We start from the raw sequence: 17,453 nt of genomic DNA on the forward strand, positions 1-17,453 counted from the left end.
ACTCGAGAAAAACAATTGTATTAGTGCTATATATTCACACCGTCCACGTCGCTGCATTGTCTAATACGGAATGCCGTTGGTGATCAACTGGAACCGATCGTACGTGCCCGTACTGTAACTGCTCGCGCTCTTCTGGATCAATCCGCGCATGTAGTCCGCGGCCTCCCTCTCTGTGCGATCCAGCACAAACCTGTCTCTGAAATTCTTGATAGTCTCAGGCTTGAAGCACGGCAGCCCGCTATCGAGCATTAGCTCGACGATGTGGCATAGGTGATCGCAGTGCTGTCTGGCCACAAGGAAGGTTTTGATAGTGAGCTCCTCAAACCAACGGTAAGGCTGCGACGTTGTGCTGCCGCCCATGACGGCGATCATCTCAGCAGTGAGCTTGAAGGGTGCGCGTTCGAACTTGATACCGCCGGGTGCGATGTCGAAGCAGAACCCGAAATCGATGTGGATGATGTGGCCAGCATCATCGATCATAATATTGCCGTTGTGGCGGTCCTTGAACTGTAGCAGAAAGCTGATGACGCTGTACGCGGCCATACTTTTCACAAAATTGGAACGCGCTTCTTGGAAGCGAATGCTGTCTTCGTTGCCGTAGCGGGAGACGAAGTAGTCGTCCAACCTATTGACTGCCTCACGGCCCAGCATATCGCGACTAATGGAGTTGGGAAGAACATCGATAACACCACAGCCAGGCGCTGTCGCAGTAACCCGGTAAGGGAAAACCCAGACATCAAGCCCGACGGTGTTGAAGATACCGCGGAATGCAGCAATCATCTGAAGCGCAAGAACATCTTGGCGACAGTCGTCTCCGACTTTGAAGATGGCTGAAAGCCAGGTCTCGTAGGTGTTGCTCTTTGCAGGGAGTCCGGAACGGGGCTCTTCTTCAATGTCTTCGATGAGACCTGTGTCAGGCTTGTTCTTGCGGATGCGGAACGTTGCCATGAAGGGTGTTTTCGCGTGCGACTGCAGTGGCTTGCCGGAGTTGCGATCGATGCCGATGACTTGACCATCAGGATTACTGGGCAGATAGACGCCAACCTCAACTTCGATCTTGCGCAGCTCCTCTGCGATCTTCTGCTTTTTGACTTCCTTTGGCTCGTGTAAAACGGAACGCAGTGTACCAGATATTCCGGTGACTTCATTGAAGAAGGCGAATTCGCGCTCGTAGAATTCGTGATCCTCTTTTGAGAAGCTTGACTCAAGACTGGTCATGACTTTGTCCAAAGTGGGCTTGACTGGGTCGGGCTGGTAAAAGTCAATATGTGGACATGTACAAGGACTCAAGCTACTTACGATCTCCGAAGCCTCGTCCTTGAAGGCGTTTGCCTTCATATTCCAGATAATCTGATGAGCGAACAACTGAGACAACTTGGCTGTCTCGATAATGTATCTTTCCACGTAACCAAGAACGTCGTATCGGAGCGTCTGGACTATCTGATAAACGTAGAAGAACATGACATCTACCGAATGGCTTTCGAGGGCTCGCATAGCATACTGAATGACGAATGGGTGGTTGCCATAAGCCGGCATGAAGAGTGTCACTGCCGTGATGGGGTTCAATGGAGCCCAGTAAAGCAGATACTTGAGTTGGAAGGAAACATCACCGGGCAACTGATTACCTAGCATGATCTCCAGAGCATCTGGTACATCCAAGACCTTGTGTGGGAAGTTGAGTACCTGGAACCGGACCTCGCTCTGCAGACGGAGAGACTGGAAGCGTTTGATTAGATGGATGGCAATCGCCGGATTCTCTGCCCATGCTGTTTTGACGTGGGCTGAGACAGCGGCGTCTGGCAAACTGTTCCTGGCGCCACCACCAAAGTGATGCTTCTTCCCATTGTCCAAAGGAAACAACCAGACACTTAGACGTGTCTGCTCATTGGAGATCAGTAAGGACAGTAAGTCCTGTTTAGCCTTGACTTGTCTCGATGCTGAATCCGCCACGATGGCCAACTTCCCGAGGGCTTCTAGATGAGTCTGCACGTCTGATAAAACCTGAGCTTCTGCTTTAATCTGTAAACGGTTGCCACCATAAGACCATTGAGGTGCGTGAGCGAACCACGCCAGGGCTACGGTCAACAGACGGTCCATAAGACGCCATTTGGCGGCAGAAGATATGGTCGTGCTATGACGAACAATGCGCAATGCGAGCAGAACTATATGGAAATAAGCCTCCCTAGCCAAAGGCTGCGAGCACCCTTCGCTCATTGCGTCGAGCGTAGTGTGAATCAACCGGACGTACACGCGCTCAAAGTCCGATTTGCTGAGCCGAGAGGCGCTGAAATGGCTGGACAGGAACTGTACCAGCCGGAAATGTGGTGCGATGAGATTGTAGATGTGCTGCTGATGCTTGGCCAATGTTTCCCTGTCAGTAGCAGCAAATTCTTGTTTGCCGTAGAAGGGGTCCGGGTGACTAATGATCGTCAGCATGGACACTGGAAACTAAAGTTTACACATACTTGAGGGAAGAACTAAAGAGACCTCTCCGCTTGCGCACGGTACTCTCAAAGTTCTCGGCGATTGCCACTAGGACACGCGATTCCATGCGAGGGTTCTCCTTGATGACACTCGTCCAAAGCGAGATACCCAGCTTAATCGATTGTTTGGAGAAGACTGCAAAAGGAATACCGACTAGGTGATGTACGATAGGTGCCTGATCTCTCTTAACTCGACAAAGAAGGGCAGCTGCACGTCGCAGAATATCTCGCAACTCAGCAATGGTGACATGCTTGTGGTGAAGTGTTCGCTGTTCGACGTCAATGAGGAGCTTAGTAGCGTCTTGAATGCTGCGAGATAGATGTGTCGGCACGGAGCCTTTAGTATTCCCTCCATTGAGCCACTCTTCTTGCTGGTCATTGCTGCTCTCAAGGAACTTATACTCTTGTCTGGTGGTGTACTGAGTGATGAAGTCGGAAGCGGTGTTGATATTGATGCCCTGGCGCTCAATCGCACCAAGACGCTGATCATTCGCAGGGACTACAGATCCCATATCCAGGGCAAATGATCGTCCCAGAGACACATGACCATAAGACGTCTCATCATCAAACTCTGATAGATAGGTCTGGAGGAGACCCTTGACGTCCAGAGGAGCCACTTCAATGACTCCTTTGATCCAAGATGTTGCACGCTTGTGCAAGGTTTCAAGGGTCGCCTGACGAAAGGCGTAATCATCCGACAGCTCCACAGTGATGTCCGACTTCTTCGAGGTGAACGTTGAGTTCCAAGTGTACTCGTCGGTTTCTCCTTCGAGACAGCTGTACCACATGATAGAAAGCAGCTCGAGGAGAGCGAATAGAGCACTCTTCTGACACAATGTCGATGGTACCTCTCGAATGATGATGTCGGCACAAGCAGCTGCAGCCTGTTGGACCCGGGCAATGCGGTGACAACAGGCTGCAAAGATTTGCGCGAGCTGCTGTGCAAGGTATGGCGTAGAGAAGGTATGATGTTGGCCTGAAAGTGTCTTCGCCAAATATGTCCTGACAGCCATGATAGTGATCGCGGACATGCAATTGCCAACTGCTCCAGTCCGCAACTTGGGGTCCAGGAAGTACGCAAGCGCCTTAGTGCAGTCGCCTGTACTAGCCCGCAATTCTTCTACAAGATATGCTGTGTTCAAGAATACTGCTTCAGGATACGTAAGCGGCTTCGTATCTGCCTCGCACGAAGGGAGAAGCTTGGCAAGACGTCGTTTCTGCTCAGTCGTATGTTCTGGGGATTTGCCACGGCGAAGTACTGTGTTTAACTCGATGTCGCTCTCTGACAGCATCGGACGCTCTTCGGCGATTAGGGGCTTGCTAAAGCGAGCAAGGGTCCGAAGCTCTTCAATGTATTGTTTACCCAGATCTGAGTTGGTATCGAAGCCGTGAACCACAATGTTGAACCATGCATCGCGCTGTAAGCTGACGATAGCATCGCCTAGCTCAATCGAGTCCGCGCGCTGAGCATTGCAAGCAAGAAGTGTAGCTAGAGGTTTCAGCATCTGCGCAATCTCCTGCGAAGCCAAGCCAGTATCCCTTAAGTGCTTATGTGCCGTCTCTTGAGCGTCGCCCTTACTGACAATCGCGTCCAGTAGATGAGTGAGGTATACTTCGAAAGCTTCATCCTCGGATACCATTCTCGAGATATTCAGGCGTGCATTCATGACCTGAACACTTGTTAGCAGTTGCATAGGCGATCAAAAAGACATTGAACTTACAGCATCGAGGGTGACTGTATCATCCTTGACAAGCGCATCATGACAGAGCGTCGAGTAGAGCTTGAGAAGCGATCTGAACTCTGCTGGGGTTGTGTGAATACCGAGCAGTGCTGCGTCGGTGATGATCTTCACGTCGACAACCTTGCTCGCTCTTCCAATTTTCTGTACAAGCATTGATAGAGCCAGAGCCGTAATCTTTTCGTCCTTGCACTTGCTCGCCACAGATACCACGGTGTCCACGATAGTTGTATGCACGTGATGCGGTTCCTCTACATCACTCGGAGTTAGCGAGATTGCGCTACCGTTAGATTGCTGCGCATATATCCCCGGAGTACGCAATGTATTACCAGTACCGTTGAGCGAAGGGGATGCAGAAGTACCACCAGCAGTGGCAGATCCTGCACTTATAACGTTTCCAAGACTGTACAATGTCGTGATGATAGCGTCCTGGGGAAGCAGACTTAGGACAGCAGCTAGAGAATCAGCTGCAGCCGAGGAGGTCCGGTGATCGAAGTTAGCTTGGACAATGAGCCTTGGAAGGGACCGTCCCAATATCGATGCAGTAGACGCAGACACCTTCGCCAGAATGGCCATAGACTTCAACGCTGTGGAAGCCAAGTTGTGATCCGCGCTCTGAGTAGGATCATTCAGCACAGCGTCAAGCCAGGCCAGCAAGACTTCATTGTCTGCGACGTCGTCATCGTACACGGTGCAGCACAGATAAGTTGTGATGATCTTAGCTTTGACCGAAGATGCCTGACGTTGCTGCCACGCAGACCCTACCCTTTGCAAGTAGTCAACGTCGTTCTCTAACCCGTGCATTTCGTCGACTGCGATTCGCGTCAGACCTTCGGCGAGGGCATCGTCAGATGTGTCTCCAGCTGCACGGTTCTTGTTATAGGACGTTTGAAGATGGTCTAGGATGGATTCGCGAGGTTTGCGCGCTGGCGTTTCGACAAGCAGTGATGCAGAAGTTACAACAACCTTTAAGAATGAATCGTGCAAGATCATAGCACCCAAGGGCCGTCCAATGGCCGCATAATGCTTCGTGTAGCGCTTCCACTCTCTTAGGCCATGTTGATGTGAGCGCGCATTACGCGCAATCGACAACGCGGTCTCGAAAGCGAGGAAGAATTGTTCCGAAAGTGCTGCCTTAACCTCCTGAACGAATTGAAGTCTCTCGTACGCATTCCAGAATCTTGCATATTCGGCGGCGGCATCTAGGAAGCCTAAGAATGACAAGCTGTGTGTGATGACCTGCGAAAGTTCTCCGCCTGCATCTATATCAGACATTTCGTCGCCATCATCCAACTGCAACGCTGACAGCTCGGCCGCTGTAGCTGTCCAGCCTTGTACATAGCTTGCTAAAGTTTCCGTAACCTTTGATCGAAGCTGGTCGTGGCGGGCGCCGAGCTGCAGGATCGCAGAGGCCAGGTTGTAGGAAAGCACCTCGTAGGGAGAAGGCTGTATTTCTCGAAGACTCGGTGACGGCAGCAGTACCTGGGCATAGATGCTGGGCAGGTAGGCGGCGAGACGATCGAAGAGCGGTGCAGCGACTTCTATGGATTCGACATATGGTGCAGCCTTGCACAGAGCCAGAACTGCCTCTAGCTCTGTGATCTTGACGCCACCGACACCATTCGGAGCTCTTGGGGCATTTGCACATCTCTTGTATAATCTTTCAAAGTCATTGCTGGGCGAAGTCGCGGTCGGCGATTGCGCTGAAAGGCGGGCGAGCTTCTCGAGCGCGTTGGCTCGGATTGTACGCCTATAGATTACAGTCAGCTATAGAGCGTCTTTCTATCCCAGCGAGACATACGCCATGCTGCCGATCTCGATATGTTGCGCGACAGTTCGCGCGTAGCAATAAGCAAGGCGTCTTTGACAGGGACGGTCAACGGTGCAGGGGTTCAGGGTTCGGCGGTGTGGCTCCTGCTGATTGGCGCAGGGTACCTCTCTGATCCGTACCCTCACTCCTGAGCAGCAGACCATCAATCGCCAATGACGAAATCTGGACGAAGTACCACAATGTCTGGAAATGCGGAAGTCGTGTTATGTCTTGACATTGGAAAAGACACTTTCGGATTCTGCTTTGAAGCGCAGAGCCCTCAACCGTTCCGACCTCAAGGAGCCTACAACAACAACGAAATCATCGCCTTTCCAATCGCGATAGTGAGAAGATACTACCACCATGTCAGCTCCAGTACAGGCTGTGCTCGGTAGCGTTGGTAACTCTGCTCGAGTTGAACAATTGTACGTTCTTTTCCGACGGAATAGCAATGTAGCACAAGTCTTCCCAAGCGCCCGCCATCTGTTATGGCATTGAAGTGATCCAAATGGCCCATTACTCGAACCACGCAGTTCACAGGATGGATGCACGTCCAGCACCGCAGCTTACACCGCGCATCCACTATGCCTCCGCCATACGTGCAGATCCTGCTTTGGCTGCAAGCTTAACAGCATTTGTCAACGAAGGATATCGCTACTTCACTCCAGCTAACGAAGAACGGTGGGATCGCAATCTGAGCGATCGACTATCCTCCGCTGACTCCATTCTCCGTGCCCTGGGCGACGAAGGGCTATTCGCCGTAGCCTATGACCCGGAGTTCGACAAGCCTGTGGCTTGTGCTGCGACCAAGAGATGGGAAGCTGACCTCGAGGGTTTTGCAGAAGAGGGAGAATCAGGGTGGGAGATCAAGATAGTCACAACTCACATTGACTGGAAAAAGAGAGGGCTTGCAGGAAGCTGCGTGGATGCTCTCATTGATGAGCTTGCAAGGCGGGAAAGTTCAATGCGCAATGGCGAGACCGCAGCATCATATGGGCCATTGAATATATGGATTCAAGCCGTTGAGTGCTTGAACGGTGCTTTCTGGATGAAAAGGGGTCCGCGATTGATGAGATCGTACAGCAAACCTATTGGACACTGGGGCTCCAAGTACGGTTACCGACTGCTAGTCATGCTGCAAGAGATTGATGTCGACGAACGATTGTCGACAATGTGTAATATCGGCACATGACCTGAGGGCCCCGCGACTGTATCCTGCTGCGACAACCTCCAAGCCAGGTCACGCGTGACCATTAACAGTGGCCTGAAGAATATACACAGGAAGTGCCGAAGAGAGTCTCATGATGTCGGGTGCAGCTTCACCCTTTCAGGCATCCTAACTCGAACGACGTCTGCCAAGCGCTTAAGTATAATCACACTATTCACATGCGGGTTGTACTAGTCAGGATGTTGACCGTGCGACGTTGTCCAGACAGTGAAACCCACCACACATAACAGGCATAACCTTGAACAGGGCCTCTTCCCCCCTCATTCAAATGATCCTGCTCTGTGAATTCAATCATGCGAGCCAGTTCCACGCGTTACTTCATACATGTCGATTCATCATCCTCTGGTCCCACAGCCGTTGCCTCAACCTGTCACAGGCAACAAATCAATCGAATCCCTAATCAAAATGGCTAGTAACACACTAATAAGTATCCACGTGAAGCCGTTGCCATGCGTAATGAATGACCACCCTTACACAACATTCATTGGTCAGATATGGATAGCGAACACGGGAACAGGAGCGCCTGAGACCGCGACATAATTGACTGCAAAGTGGTCGTTGAAGTGCTCAAAACAACAGACTGGTGACTGGACCTGATACTTGATCAATCAGTGTCTTCAACGGCCACCTTTACTTTTCCATGTCCCCACGTTGGGTTGTTGAGTGCTCGATTGGTCACTCTTCTCAAGTGACACAATGCCTGCGGACACAGACATTGCACGAGATGCATGTGTCGCAGGGATATTTGTTTGCTCTCTCAACACCTCAGCCTCGCAGGTCACAGGCATCAGGAGCTGAAAGCGGTCATTGCCGCGTAGATTCATCACGACATGACCTCCATAGCCACACCGCCATCTTATGTGGTACCACGTTTCGCTCATGGTGTGCCCCACCAAGGCCTTCATCCTGGACTGATCCGATATACATAAGGGCGATGGTGAGCTCAGGTTCTTCAATCTCCGCTGCTTCTGAGATTTTGCCAAAGCTCGCCTAACTTCCATATCACTATCAAGGCAGGTCTCGCAATGTTCTTCTGGGATTCAGATCGACCGCGACACCGTCGAGGATACAAGTACCACCCCGGCTATTCCCCATTCCAGTCTTTCAACAGCTACGATACTTCCGACTTCGAGGATGTACGCTACGACCACGTCTCTTTCACGCGACGGAGAAGCCGAACACTCGACTGTCAATATGACACATGCCTACATTGTAGGGGTGACTACCGAGAGCCTGTATGTACGCCATTTGAACATGTGGCCAAGTAGCTGATATATTTTTGAGTACGAACAACTGCGTCACTACGATCCTCTTGCGGACCTGATGGAAGACGTACACGAGTGTGTCAACTCAATAGCCACAGGTCATTTCATTGCCCAAGAAGCCGCAGATACACTCGAGGAGGCATCCAGGAGAATCAACCGCTTGTTGGGGTACCAGCCTATGTACAAGTCATACTCTAGTTTCTTGAAGCAACTGGCGCGCGAGACACAACTCCTACCAGACAATGCTCTCGTCCCGCGCCTTTTGCGACCAAGACGTCGGTGGTAGCTATAGGTCTTCGGCGGGCGTTGAGGCTGTTCTTCCACTATTTGTGTAGTACTATAAATCAGAAACGAACAATTAACGAACTCTATTGCACTGGCAAATTTGCCTTTGCGCATTTGCAAGGTACAATACTCATTCTGTGCGGCTGCTAAAAACTCAAGCACAATTTTGAATCAGTTTCAAATATCATCCAACAAACACATCCTGAAGTGCAACGAATCAGACAGGCACCTGACTGACATGTTCTTGAACAGCAGTCCGACATTGGTGGTGCAGTGAAGGGCCCCACTGACATCGCTTCTAATTGGTCGGCTGCTAGTTATCGATGGGGATTTTGAACTTTTGGGCTTGGCACATCCCACCACGGGCAGGCGCAACCCTCGACACAAAGCCCAAATCACGTCCAGCGCTCGACGACCCCGCTCGCCCACTTCTCCAGGCACCTTCCTACACGTCAAACGCGATGCCGGGCCCCAAGAACACGCTCCTCATCGAGGGTTCCTTCGAGGAGCTTACCGACGAGTTCGCACAATACATCGACACGCTCAAAAAATCCCAGGGCGACGAGAGCTCGAACGTCCAGCAGGAGAGCACAGACCTGCTGAAGGAGAACAAGAAGGATGAGGTGCTCAAGAAGCTGGTCGTCGGTGCGCAAGCGCTGAACCAGGCGCCTGAGAAGGGTATGCGAACGACACAGTCATGAGCGTGGAGCGCGGGGCTAACACGGCGGTGCACAGAGTTCATTGCCGCATACAACCTGCTGATCCACCTGGTAAACCAGTCGCCGAATGTGTCCATGTTCTTGCCCAAGATCTGCCAGAACCTGAGCAACCCCGTCACCTCGTCACCCGCCAACGGCAGCGGCCTCGCCCTTTCGATTCTCAGCACAATCTTCAACATTCTCCCTGCCGACAGCGAAGTGCGCTTCCACGTTCTGCTCGCTGTTCTCCGCGTCATTCGCGCCACAACGAACTTCGAGTACTTGCGCCCACAGTTGAAGCAGCTCGATACCTGGTTACAGGCATGGGAGGTCGAGGAGGATGAGCAGCGCAAGCTGTACCTCGCAGTCAGCGACTCGGCCGCTGCTGCCGCTGAGGACGAGCAGGCATACACATACCTCCTTCGCGCCCTCCGAACATTCCCTTCGGAGGAGGCGTCGTCGCCAGAGGCGCAAGAGCTGTCTCTTCGCGCGCTCAAGTCTGCGCTCACCCACCCCAGCCACTTTGACTTCCAGGACCTTATCGATCTAGACTCTGTCCAGGCCCTCCGCAACTCCGAACCCGTCTACTTCCAGCTCCTCGAGATCTTCAACTCCGACGTGGTAGACGACTTCAACGACTTCAAGGACGAGCACGATGGCTGGATCGAGAACTCTGGCCTCGACAGCGATGCTCTTAACCGCAAGATCCGCCTCCTCACACTCGCATCGATCGCCGCATCGTCAGGCCAGCAAAGGTCGCTTCCCTACGAGAAGATTGCAAAGGCGCTGCAAGTGCCCAGCGAAGACGTCGAGATGTGGGTCATCGATGTGATCCGCGCCGGCCTTGTAGAGGGCAAGCTCAGCCAGCTCAACCAGACATTCCTGATCCACCGTTCCACATACCGCGTCTTCGGCGAGAACCAGTGGAGAGAGGTCGCGAGCAGGCTCGACATGTGGAGGAATAGCTTGGTCGGTGTGCTTGAGATTATTCAGCAGGAGAAGCAGAAGTTCATCCAGGAGAAGGAGGACGAGGCCAACAGGGCCGATCAGAAGGCCGAGCAGGCGGCAAGGTTCAAGGGCCGAGGAGGCCAGCAGCAGCAGAAGCCCAGGGCTCCTATTGACGAGGATGCTGATTAGATGTAGATGGCGACGATGGAGATGTACTGCTTTCGTTTGTTCCGACATGTCACGACAAAAGGAGTAGGGATTTGAGCGCCTGCATCACGGCTCTCTTTCTGGGTAATGAGTGATTGGGCAGCCCTCGTGCTGCAAATAGAAAATGCGATACATACTTCAGACATATTATCAGAGCATATGAACTTGCTATGCCGTCGATTTCTTTCATATGTAATCTTTTTCGCTGTCGCCTGTGTAGCCATGCACTCCAGGAAATTCAACTACCACGCCAAGTTTCTTGATCAGCACTGACTGTACTGTTACTACCAGGTGTAACTCTCCTCTATCTCAACGTCTCCAAAGTCTCACTATGTAGTCGCAGAAGTTAAAGAAGAAGTATCTGCGGCTGTTATCTGGTCATATGGCGACCATTCCTTTTGCATCCATTTTGTGTCGGCATTGTTCAACGGGCGGCTATTTCGGGTGTGCTGTTGGTTTGTGGTTCTGCATTGTAGAAATGAAGCAAGGCTGTGCGTGGTTTCATAGACGGGTTTTGATGTCACCTAAGTACAATGTCTTGATCGATGAATGGAGACATAACTGCAGTGAAGGTACGAAACCTGACACGACTGCAACAGGTCACGGAAGTAGAATGAGAGCACATAACCTCTGTCAATTGCAGAGACCTTTGTTGGTGTATAAATCATCTACGTTCCGTGAGCTTTGTAGAAGCATACTTCAGCAAAGCTACAATACCTACTGTTAAAAAAAACGTCTAGATTACCAGGAACCTAACATCAAATTACCATGTGCGATCCCGAGAATACAAGAAGAGCCCAGGAATACATAAGCTGCGGCCATACAATACCTAACCGGGCTTGTCTTCATTGGTCTAACAAGCTGCAGACATGCCTCGCCAATCCATACACCAAACGCATGAAGTATGCAGTTGTGCAAGACGTCCATTTGACGGAATGTCCGTTCTGTCGCACAGGCCGCGACATTGAGGGCCCGTACGAGTATGCTCAATACTGGGATAGGCGATAGGATATGGAACTCCCTCATAGATAGATGTTCAGGAGTGCAACTATGATGTAAAATTGAATAGTGGTTGGTCCTGCTCCCGTTTCCCTCGATTGCAGTGTATGAATGAGTCGAAGGACGTGTTTGATTGGACCCTGTAGAATCTAGCACTAGAAATTGAGACACTATCTTACCACGCTCTTATGTTGGAATAAAGCCCTGGCTATCTTTCTGCTGCTGTTCCCAGTCTTGTGGGAAGGCCGCCAGTGCTGCAATGATACCGCAGACCATCAAAATTAGAGACACGATCGACCATAGTACGCCCCAACATTGCGAGGAGCCACCATACCTCTTCGCAAAGACGCTGGCATCAGATGAGTTGACCTTCCGTAGAATGAGATCGTCGCAAATATCCCACACACTGTAAAGACTCGACATAACACCGATGAAGAGCTGTTGCAAAAAGTCAGCAAGGTGATTACACCAACACTAAAAAGAGCTCAAAACTTACAACCACGAATCGCAACGCCTCAGCATGCTGAATGAACCAACACCCAATCAACAATCCCACCGCCATCAAGATCGTAATGATTGTCAACCAATCTTTCCTCGCCCACCACAGCGTCAGCAGGAAACAAACTCCCAGCACAATACTTGCGACTTTGCTAGCCACTATATTGAATCCGCAGAACGTCAGTAGGGCCCCGATCAGACTCGAACCCAGATACCCTGCCGGTAGCGTGAGAAATTGTTTGCCGCCACGCATGTGCGTCACGCCGCCCTCATGCGGGTCGAGACTGATAGACTCGACACGGCCGCCGGTACAGCACGCCGTGATCGCGTGCCCAAACTCGTGGAAAGCAATGACCAACATCTGCAAGAGTGTATTAGTCACGTGACATTTCAGCACTTAAGGAAAAGAACGGCGTACTTTGAACGGCCATAGCACCCAACGAACATACGGTACGTTCCACAATATCGCGATGATCACGATGTATGCGCCGAGCACACCCAGCGTCACGCCTTGCGTGTGGTTCACACCCAGAGCACGCCGCGAGAGCGAGTGCAGGTGTGGCTGGGCCAGCGCCGGGGCGGCTGTAACGAAGGCGCGCCGCGCTAGCACGCCGTATGGATTGGGAATCGCGGGCATGCCTTCTGTGAGCAAACAAACGAGAGAGGGGTACGGAGGTTTTCAGGGCGAGTCTGCGAGATGCGATGGGTCTTTTGTTTGGGTTCTACTGAGGTTGGGGACCGGCTGTGGTGCTTTGACAGCTGACGCGTGTTTGCGACGTACGTGCGCCACGTTTGTGCTAAATTGGACGTGGCTGTGTGTTGGCATGCGTTGCGCCGATCATCCGAACGCGGCACCTTACTTACACCAGAGCCGTCCGGACACTGTGCAATGAGAAAGTAAATTCTTTATCAACACATGTCTTATTGAGCGGCCAAGATCACGTTTAGTTAGCATACCTCCTTCCTCCCACTCACCTGGGGTCTGAATGTCAGCAACGGCTCCACATGCACGCATGATTTGTGCAGAACGTTCAGAGAGAGGGGTTTACATGTTTTAATGGCGAAGTAAGTCATCGTGTATGATAGTGAGATAAAATTCAACTGCGATCGCGGCTTCAACTCCAGCGTGCGCACATATCGCCTGCGTATCTACTGAGGTCGGGTGACGACGAGGAGAGTGGGCACATAATGGTACACATGCACCGTGGTCCGCATGAAGAGCCTACGGTCGATGGCTGCATACAATGGGTGATATTGCCGGAAGATGCGCAGATGTCGAAGCGTTCTGGCACCCGCCTCATCTGCGCCTCACTGCTCACGAGAGTCAAAACGACCTCGCTATTGCTCATAGGAGGAGTGCTAGACATGTGTTGACATCTTTCTATTTGCTACTGCTCTAGTACTATGCGATCTCACGGTGCGATGTAGTGGGGCGGTCATGTGTATTGTTAGGTTCAAGAGTAAGTTGTCTTACTTGAAGATCGATGAGCTGAATCCGATATCTCTATCTTGTATTTGTGTGACAAAGCTGATGTTGACAGCACAGAAAGACCCACTATGTGCCAAGCCATAGAGGGCTCTTTGAAAGTATTGAGCGTGTCAGTAGATTGTATCCTAGGCATTGGGCTTGCGAACCTTGCGTATAGCTATAGGACTCGCCTAAGCTTTTGGATCACCCTTCCAGAGGCAGAATACCACATGATTCGTGGACCTGACACAAGGAAACAAACAGGTTAAAAGCCAGACACGTATAGCCATTGATTAGCAAGATGGCCAAGAAGCGTTCAAAGTGATATCATATGATGAGGGGAGTAAGACTGCTCACAGTTTTTAGGCTACCCAGAGGATTACCAGAACACGAGCGACATGGATTGACTGCCTTCTATTGATTTATAGATCCCATACTTCAACGCAGCAATATCAGTCAGTGCACAGATGATAAACATTAAGTTTGGGTATGTTGCCTTGATTTGAACAATTTCATGAATTTGTGATATACATATCGCCTCTTAAGAGTGCGACACATAGTCAGTACAGATATACAACGCTAAAAGTAAACTGCAAATGTTTAAATTGATCCGCTTGACCATCAAGCTTAGACCACTCTGTCGTCACCCACAGTCTCGCGGTGCATCGACTGGTTGCGGGGAGTGCTGTCCTTATCATCAATCTTCTCATCCACCGACCTGGGTACATGTGCGGCAGCAGCACGATCCTCAAGGATGGATGTGCGACGATGCCAGTAAGACTCATCGCGCTCATCACGGTTGATGTAGCCAACAGGGACCCAACTCTTGCTGCTGATCGCCTTGGTAGATGTATCCATGTACATGTCGTTGACGCTCTCAAGAGTCAAGGACTTAGTCTCGAACACAAAGAAGTAGACCATGGCTGCGGCGAAAAAGTTGCATCCGAAGAAAACGAAGCCAAAGGCGTACCCAATTCCCCTGTTGGCGTATGGTGTCAGGAAACCAATCATGAAGTTGCCAAGCCAATTAAATGCGGTGGCGAGCGAAGCCTGCTTAGCACGGGTACGGAGAGGGAAAGTCTCGCCAATGACGACCCAAATGAATGGACCCCAGGTGGACGCGAAAGATGCGATGAACATGCAAGCGCAGACAATCATGACGATGCCGGAGTCGGTATGCTCTGTAGGCGGGCGGACAATACCAATGATGGCGAAGATGAGCAGCCAAGAGGCTTGCCAAAGGCCGCCGTAGACCAGAGGCATGCGACGACCAAAGCGCTCGATCATCCAGAGACCAGGAACTGTCATGACGACGTTCACAGCTCCAAGAATCAACTGGGTCTGAATGGGGTCATCGATACCGGCAGACTCGAAAATGGTGGCACCGTAGTAGAAGAAGTAGTTTACACTTTTGGTACATTAGCAAGCGAAGGTTGAGGGTGCTGTGATGAAACTTACCCAGTCCACTGCTGGAAGAACTGTAGCCCACAGCCGAGGAAAGTGCGGTACACGAGACGAGGGATTCCGGACGGCTGACCAGTAAAGCACTCCAACCAAGTACCCTGACCGGCCTTGGATTGCTCTGCGATCGACTCCTGCATTTCCTTGAAATCATCGTTCACATGTTGGTCGTTAGGGTCGTCCTTCTTTCCGCGCAGGCGAGCAAGCGACATGCGCGCTTCCTCCCACCGACCGCGGCCAGCGAGCCAGCGAGGACTCTCAGGTGAGAAGAGGATGCCAATGCCGAGGGGTAGGGAGAAAAAAATTCCAAGACCGATGACAATCCTCCAGGAAGCGTCGCTGTCATCGCCGGGGCTATCACGAACACCATAATTAAGGATGTTCGATATCAGGATACCGATGGTAATCATGAGCTGGTACGATGCAACGACTGCTCCTCGAATCTCACGAGGGCAGCATTCGCTCTGGAACATCGGAACTCCGATAGACAGGATACCGACGCCGACACCAGCAACAATACGACCCATCATCAGGTGGACCCAAGATGTCATAGCTGTGATCTGGATGATGTTTCCAACGACGAAAATGGCAACCCCGATGGACAGACTGCGTCGGCGACCAAACCAATCGGCAGTGTAAGCTCCAAGGAGAGCACCGAAGAGAGTACCAATGGACATCATGGACACAATCAAAGACGAGATCTCGACATCGAACTGCCATTCGCCCTGGGCATCCTGGAACTGACCAAAGCGTCGCTTGAAGTCAGGGAACAAAAGCATACTGGAAATCTGGCCAGTATCGTATCCGAACAAGAAGCCTACGATATTATCAGCGCTGCATCGCCGAGGACATTGTTGAATCACTACTTACCACCTATCGATGTGACAACTCCTAGCATGATGGCCTCAATACCGACCTCTGCACCGCGCAGCTTGATAGCTGTTTTGCCGAGACCCATGATTGCGAAGTTGAGCTCACGGCTTCTGAGGAGCTTCGAGAGCAAACTAAGAGCTTTTCAGTGAAGTATCATACTGGCTTCCATCGCGGACGTTAAGTATGAATACCATTGTCGTGCAGACCATGTGGTAATGCCCAGACGCCCAGATTATGCCGAGAGATTGCTTTGGGGGAAAAAACGTCATAGACGCCACTACCGTCACTGCACAAGCAGCAGTAACCTTGGCTGGTCTGCTGCTACAGCCAACAGCAATCTCGGAAACTTCTGTAACGCGCATAGCGTAGCCCGATGTGTGACACCGCTAGAAGACGTGTTGTGGGGAGAGCAGCCGCGATTCGACAAGTCTGACCACGAACATCCGACCCGACCGAGGAGCTCCAATCCCCAGCAACACGGGACCTGCACGCGCAAGCTAAAGATCTGCGGCGTCTTCTTTGACTTCGACGTTGCTTACTCCAGCACCTCATAGTCGCGTTGGCTGCACGCCACTGATGTGGTCATCCCCGCAAACTAGTGAACTGCCAACGTGCCGCGACCGTAGAGAAACCGTTGTGCCGGCCTGCCGTGGAGTGTCGTGTGACCTTCCTCCTGGTGTCTGGTACCTAGTGAGATGCCGGATTGTTGCCGTACTTGGACTTCCCCTTGTTGGAGTGGAGTGCAGGAAAGTGGATGGGGCCAATTGTATCCACTGTCTGTGCAAGACTCAACATTTCCAAGCTTCTAGTGAGGCTCTGCGACGCATCTCCACATCAATGTCACTCCGCCTCTTAAATCCCGCAATGCGGCTCAAAACTGACTCGTGCGAACCCCACTCGTGCGGCTCTTACGAAGGATTTTGGCTGGCTGACAGGCACACGTCGTGCAAAACGTGCCCGTTAACTGCCGTTCCAGCTCATTCTGAGGCTCTGCATGGGTCTGTTTCCGGCATCTAGGATCCGTGCCAAGATTCGAGGACTACCGGCTCCGTTAGCTACGGAGGCCTTGTTAAGTCCGGCGATCGAAGACAAGGAATAACAAGAAAAAAACGGGGCCCCGAGAATTGCTGCGAAAAAACTTTGGAGTACACGTGGAGGGCGGAGTTGCATGGAGGGGCGAGGGTTTTCCTGGAGGGCGCGGAGTCCCCAACCTCAACAATTTTCATCGATCATGGGGAAAACTGACAGAAAAACGGAAAACCAAAAAACGATTGTATTTGAGTACACGTCTGCTATATAACCTCTACGCCCCTCCTACCCTAGAATCCAGGCTCGCAGGCTCCCGCTAGCTGTTGCTTAGCATCGCGCTATGATGCAACGTAAATTTCGTGTAAGGAGATGTAAACAGTCTGGTATGGTATCATTTGGAACAGACATCGCAATTTTCACTTCACCTTACTGTAATTAAGGATATCTATGGATGCAAAATGC

The 17,453-nt window shown here is 51.5% G+C and overlaps 5 protein-coding genes across 5 annotated transcripts; 2 read left to right on the plus strand and 3 right to left on the minus strand.

Moving 5' to 3' along the window:
• Positions 1-6,091, minus strand: C7974DRAFT_369401 (uncharacterized protein). The gene is made up of 5 exons (XM_046139941.1): positions 6,024-6,091; positions 4,205-5,972; positions 2,466-4,153; positions 1,300-2,419; positions 1-1,251 (listed from the first exon to the last, which is right to left on the minus strand). Exons 1-5 carry the CDS (start codon positions 6,026-6,028, stop codon positions 61-63), a joined length of 5,772 nt encoding a protein of 1,923 aa, XP_045991429.1. The 5' UTR covers positions 6,029-6,091; the 3' UTR covers positions 1-60.
• Positions 6,080-7,619, plus strand: C7974DRAFT_405837 (uncharacterized protein). The gene has a single exon (XM_046143084.1). The coding sequence runs from the start codon at positions 6,541-6,543 to the stop codon at positions 7,222-7,224; it is 684 nt and encodes a 227-aa protein (XP_045991430.1). The 5' UTR covers positions 6,080-6,540; the 3' UTR covers positions 7,225-7,619.
• Positions 7,620-9,136: 1,517 nt separating this feature from the next.
• On the plus strand, positions 9,137-10,842 carry C7974DRAFT_405839 (uncharacterized protein). The gene is made up of 2 exons (XM_046143085.1): positions 9,137-9,488; positions 9,546-10,842. Exons 1-2 carry the CDS (start codon positions 9,272-9,274, stop codon positions 10,643-10,645), a joined length of 1,317 nt encoding a protein of 438 aa, XP_045991431.1. The 5' UTR covers positions 9,137-9,271; the 3' UTR covers positions 10,646-10,842.
• A 591-nt stretch (positions 10,843-11,433) lies between these two features.
• Positions 11,434-13,033, minus strand: C7974DRAFT_405841 (peptidase M50B-like-domain-containing protein). Its single transcript, XM_046143086.1, has 3 exons — positions 12,579-13,033; positions 12,159-12,521; positions 11,434-12,100 (listed from the first exon to the last, which is right to left on the minus strand). Exons 1-3 carry the CDS (start codon positions 12,795-12,797, stop codon positions 11,849-11,851), a joined length of 834 nt encoding a protein of 277 aa, XP_045991432.1. The 5' UTR covers positions 12,798-13,033; the 3' UTR covers positions 11,434-11,848.
• Positions 13,034-14,076: 1,043 nt separating this feature from the next.
• C7974DRAFT_80516 (monosaccharide transporter-like protein) lies at positions 14,077-16,292 on the minus strand. Its single transcript, XM_046147304.1, has 3 exons — positions 15,960-16,292; positions 15,087-15,906; positions 14,077-15,036 (listed from the first exon to the last, which is right to left on the minus strand). The coding sequence occupies exons 1-3, from the start codon at positions 16,045-16,047 to the stop codon at positions 14,256-14,258; spliced, it is 1,689 nt and encodes a 562-aa protein (XP_045991433.1). The 5' UTR covers positions 16,048-16,292; the 3' UTR covers positions 14,077-14,255.
• Between the last annotated feature and the right edge of the window lie 1,161 nt (positions 16,293-17,453).

This window comes from Boeremia exigua (assembly GCF_020726555.1).
Source record: "Boeremia exigua strain MPI-SDFR-AT-0100 chromosome Unknown C7974scaffold_15, whole genome shotgun sequence".
Taxonomy (NCBI): domain Eukaryota; kingdom Fungi; phylum Ascomycota; class Dothideomycetes; order Pleosporales; family Didymellaceae; genus Boeremia; species Boeremia exigua.

Bases quoted from the DNA above. Each gene is read 5' to 3' on its own strand.
- C7974DRAFT_369401 (XM_046139941.1), bottom strand. The intron at 4,154-4,204 runs GTAAGTTCAATG...ACAAGTGTTCAG, and splicing joins ATACAGTCACCCTCGATGCT to GTCATGAATGCACGCCTGAA. The intron at 1,252-1,299 runs GTAAGTAGCTTG...GACTTTTACCAG, and splicing joins AGGACGAGGCTTCGGAGATC to CCCGACCCAGTCAAGCCCAC.
- C7974DRAFT_405837 (XM_046143084.1), top strand. From the start codon at position 6,541: ATGGCCCATTACTCGAACCACGCAGTTCACAGGATGGATGCACGTCCA.
- C7974DRAFT_405839 (XM_046143085.1), top strand. From the start codon at position 9,272: ATGCCGGGCCCCAAGAACACGCTCCTCATCGAGGGTTCCTTCGAGGAG. The intron at 9,489-9,545 runs GTATGCGAACGA...GGCGGTGCACAG, and splicing joins GAACCAGGCGCCTGAGAAGG to AGTTCATTGCCGCATACAAC.
- C7974DRAFT_405841 (XM_046143086.1), bottom strand. From the start codon at position 12,797: ATGCCCGCGATTCCCAATCCATACGGCGTGCTAGCGCGGCGCGCCTTC. The intron at 12,522-12,578 runs GTACGCCGTTCT...ACACTCTTGCAG, and splicing joins GGGTGCTATGGCCGTTCAAA to ATGTTGGTCATTGCTTTCCA. The intron at 12,101-12,158 runs GTAAGTTTTGAG...TTTTTGCAACAG, and splicing joins AGGCGTTGCGATTCGTGGTT to CTCTTCATCGGTGTTATGTC.
- C7974DRAFT_80516 (XM_046147304.1), bottom strand. From the start codon at position 16,047: ATGGGTCTCGGCAAAACAGCTATCAAGCTGCGCGGTGCAGAGGTCGGT. The intron at 15,907-15,959 runs GTAAGTAGTGAT...ATAATATCGTAG, and splicing joins AGTTGTCACATCGATAGGTG to GCTTCTTGTTCGGATACGAT. The intron at 15,037-15,086 runs GTAAGTTTCATC...ATGTACCAAAAG, and splicing joins TTCTTCCAGCAGTGGACTGG to TGTAAACTACTTCTTCTACT.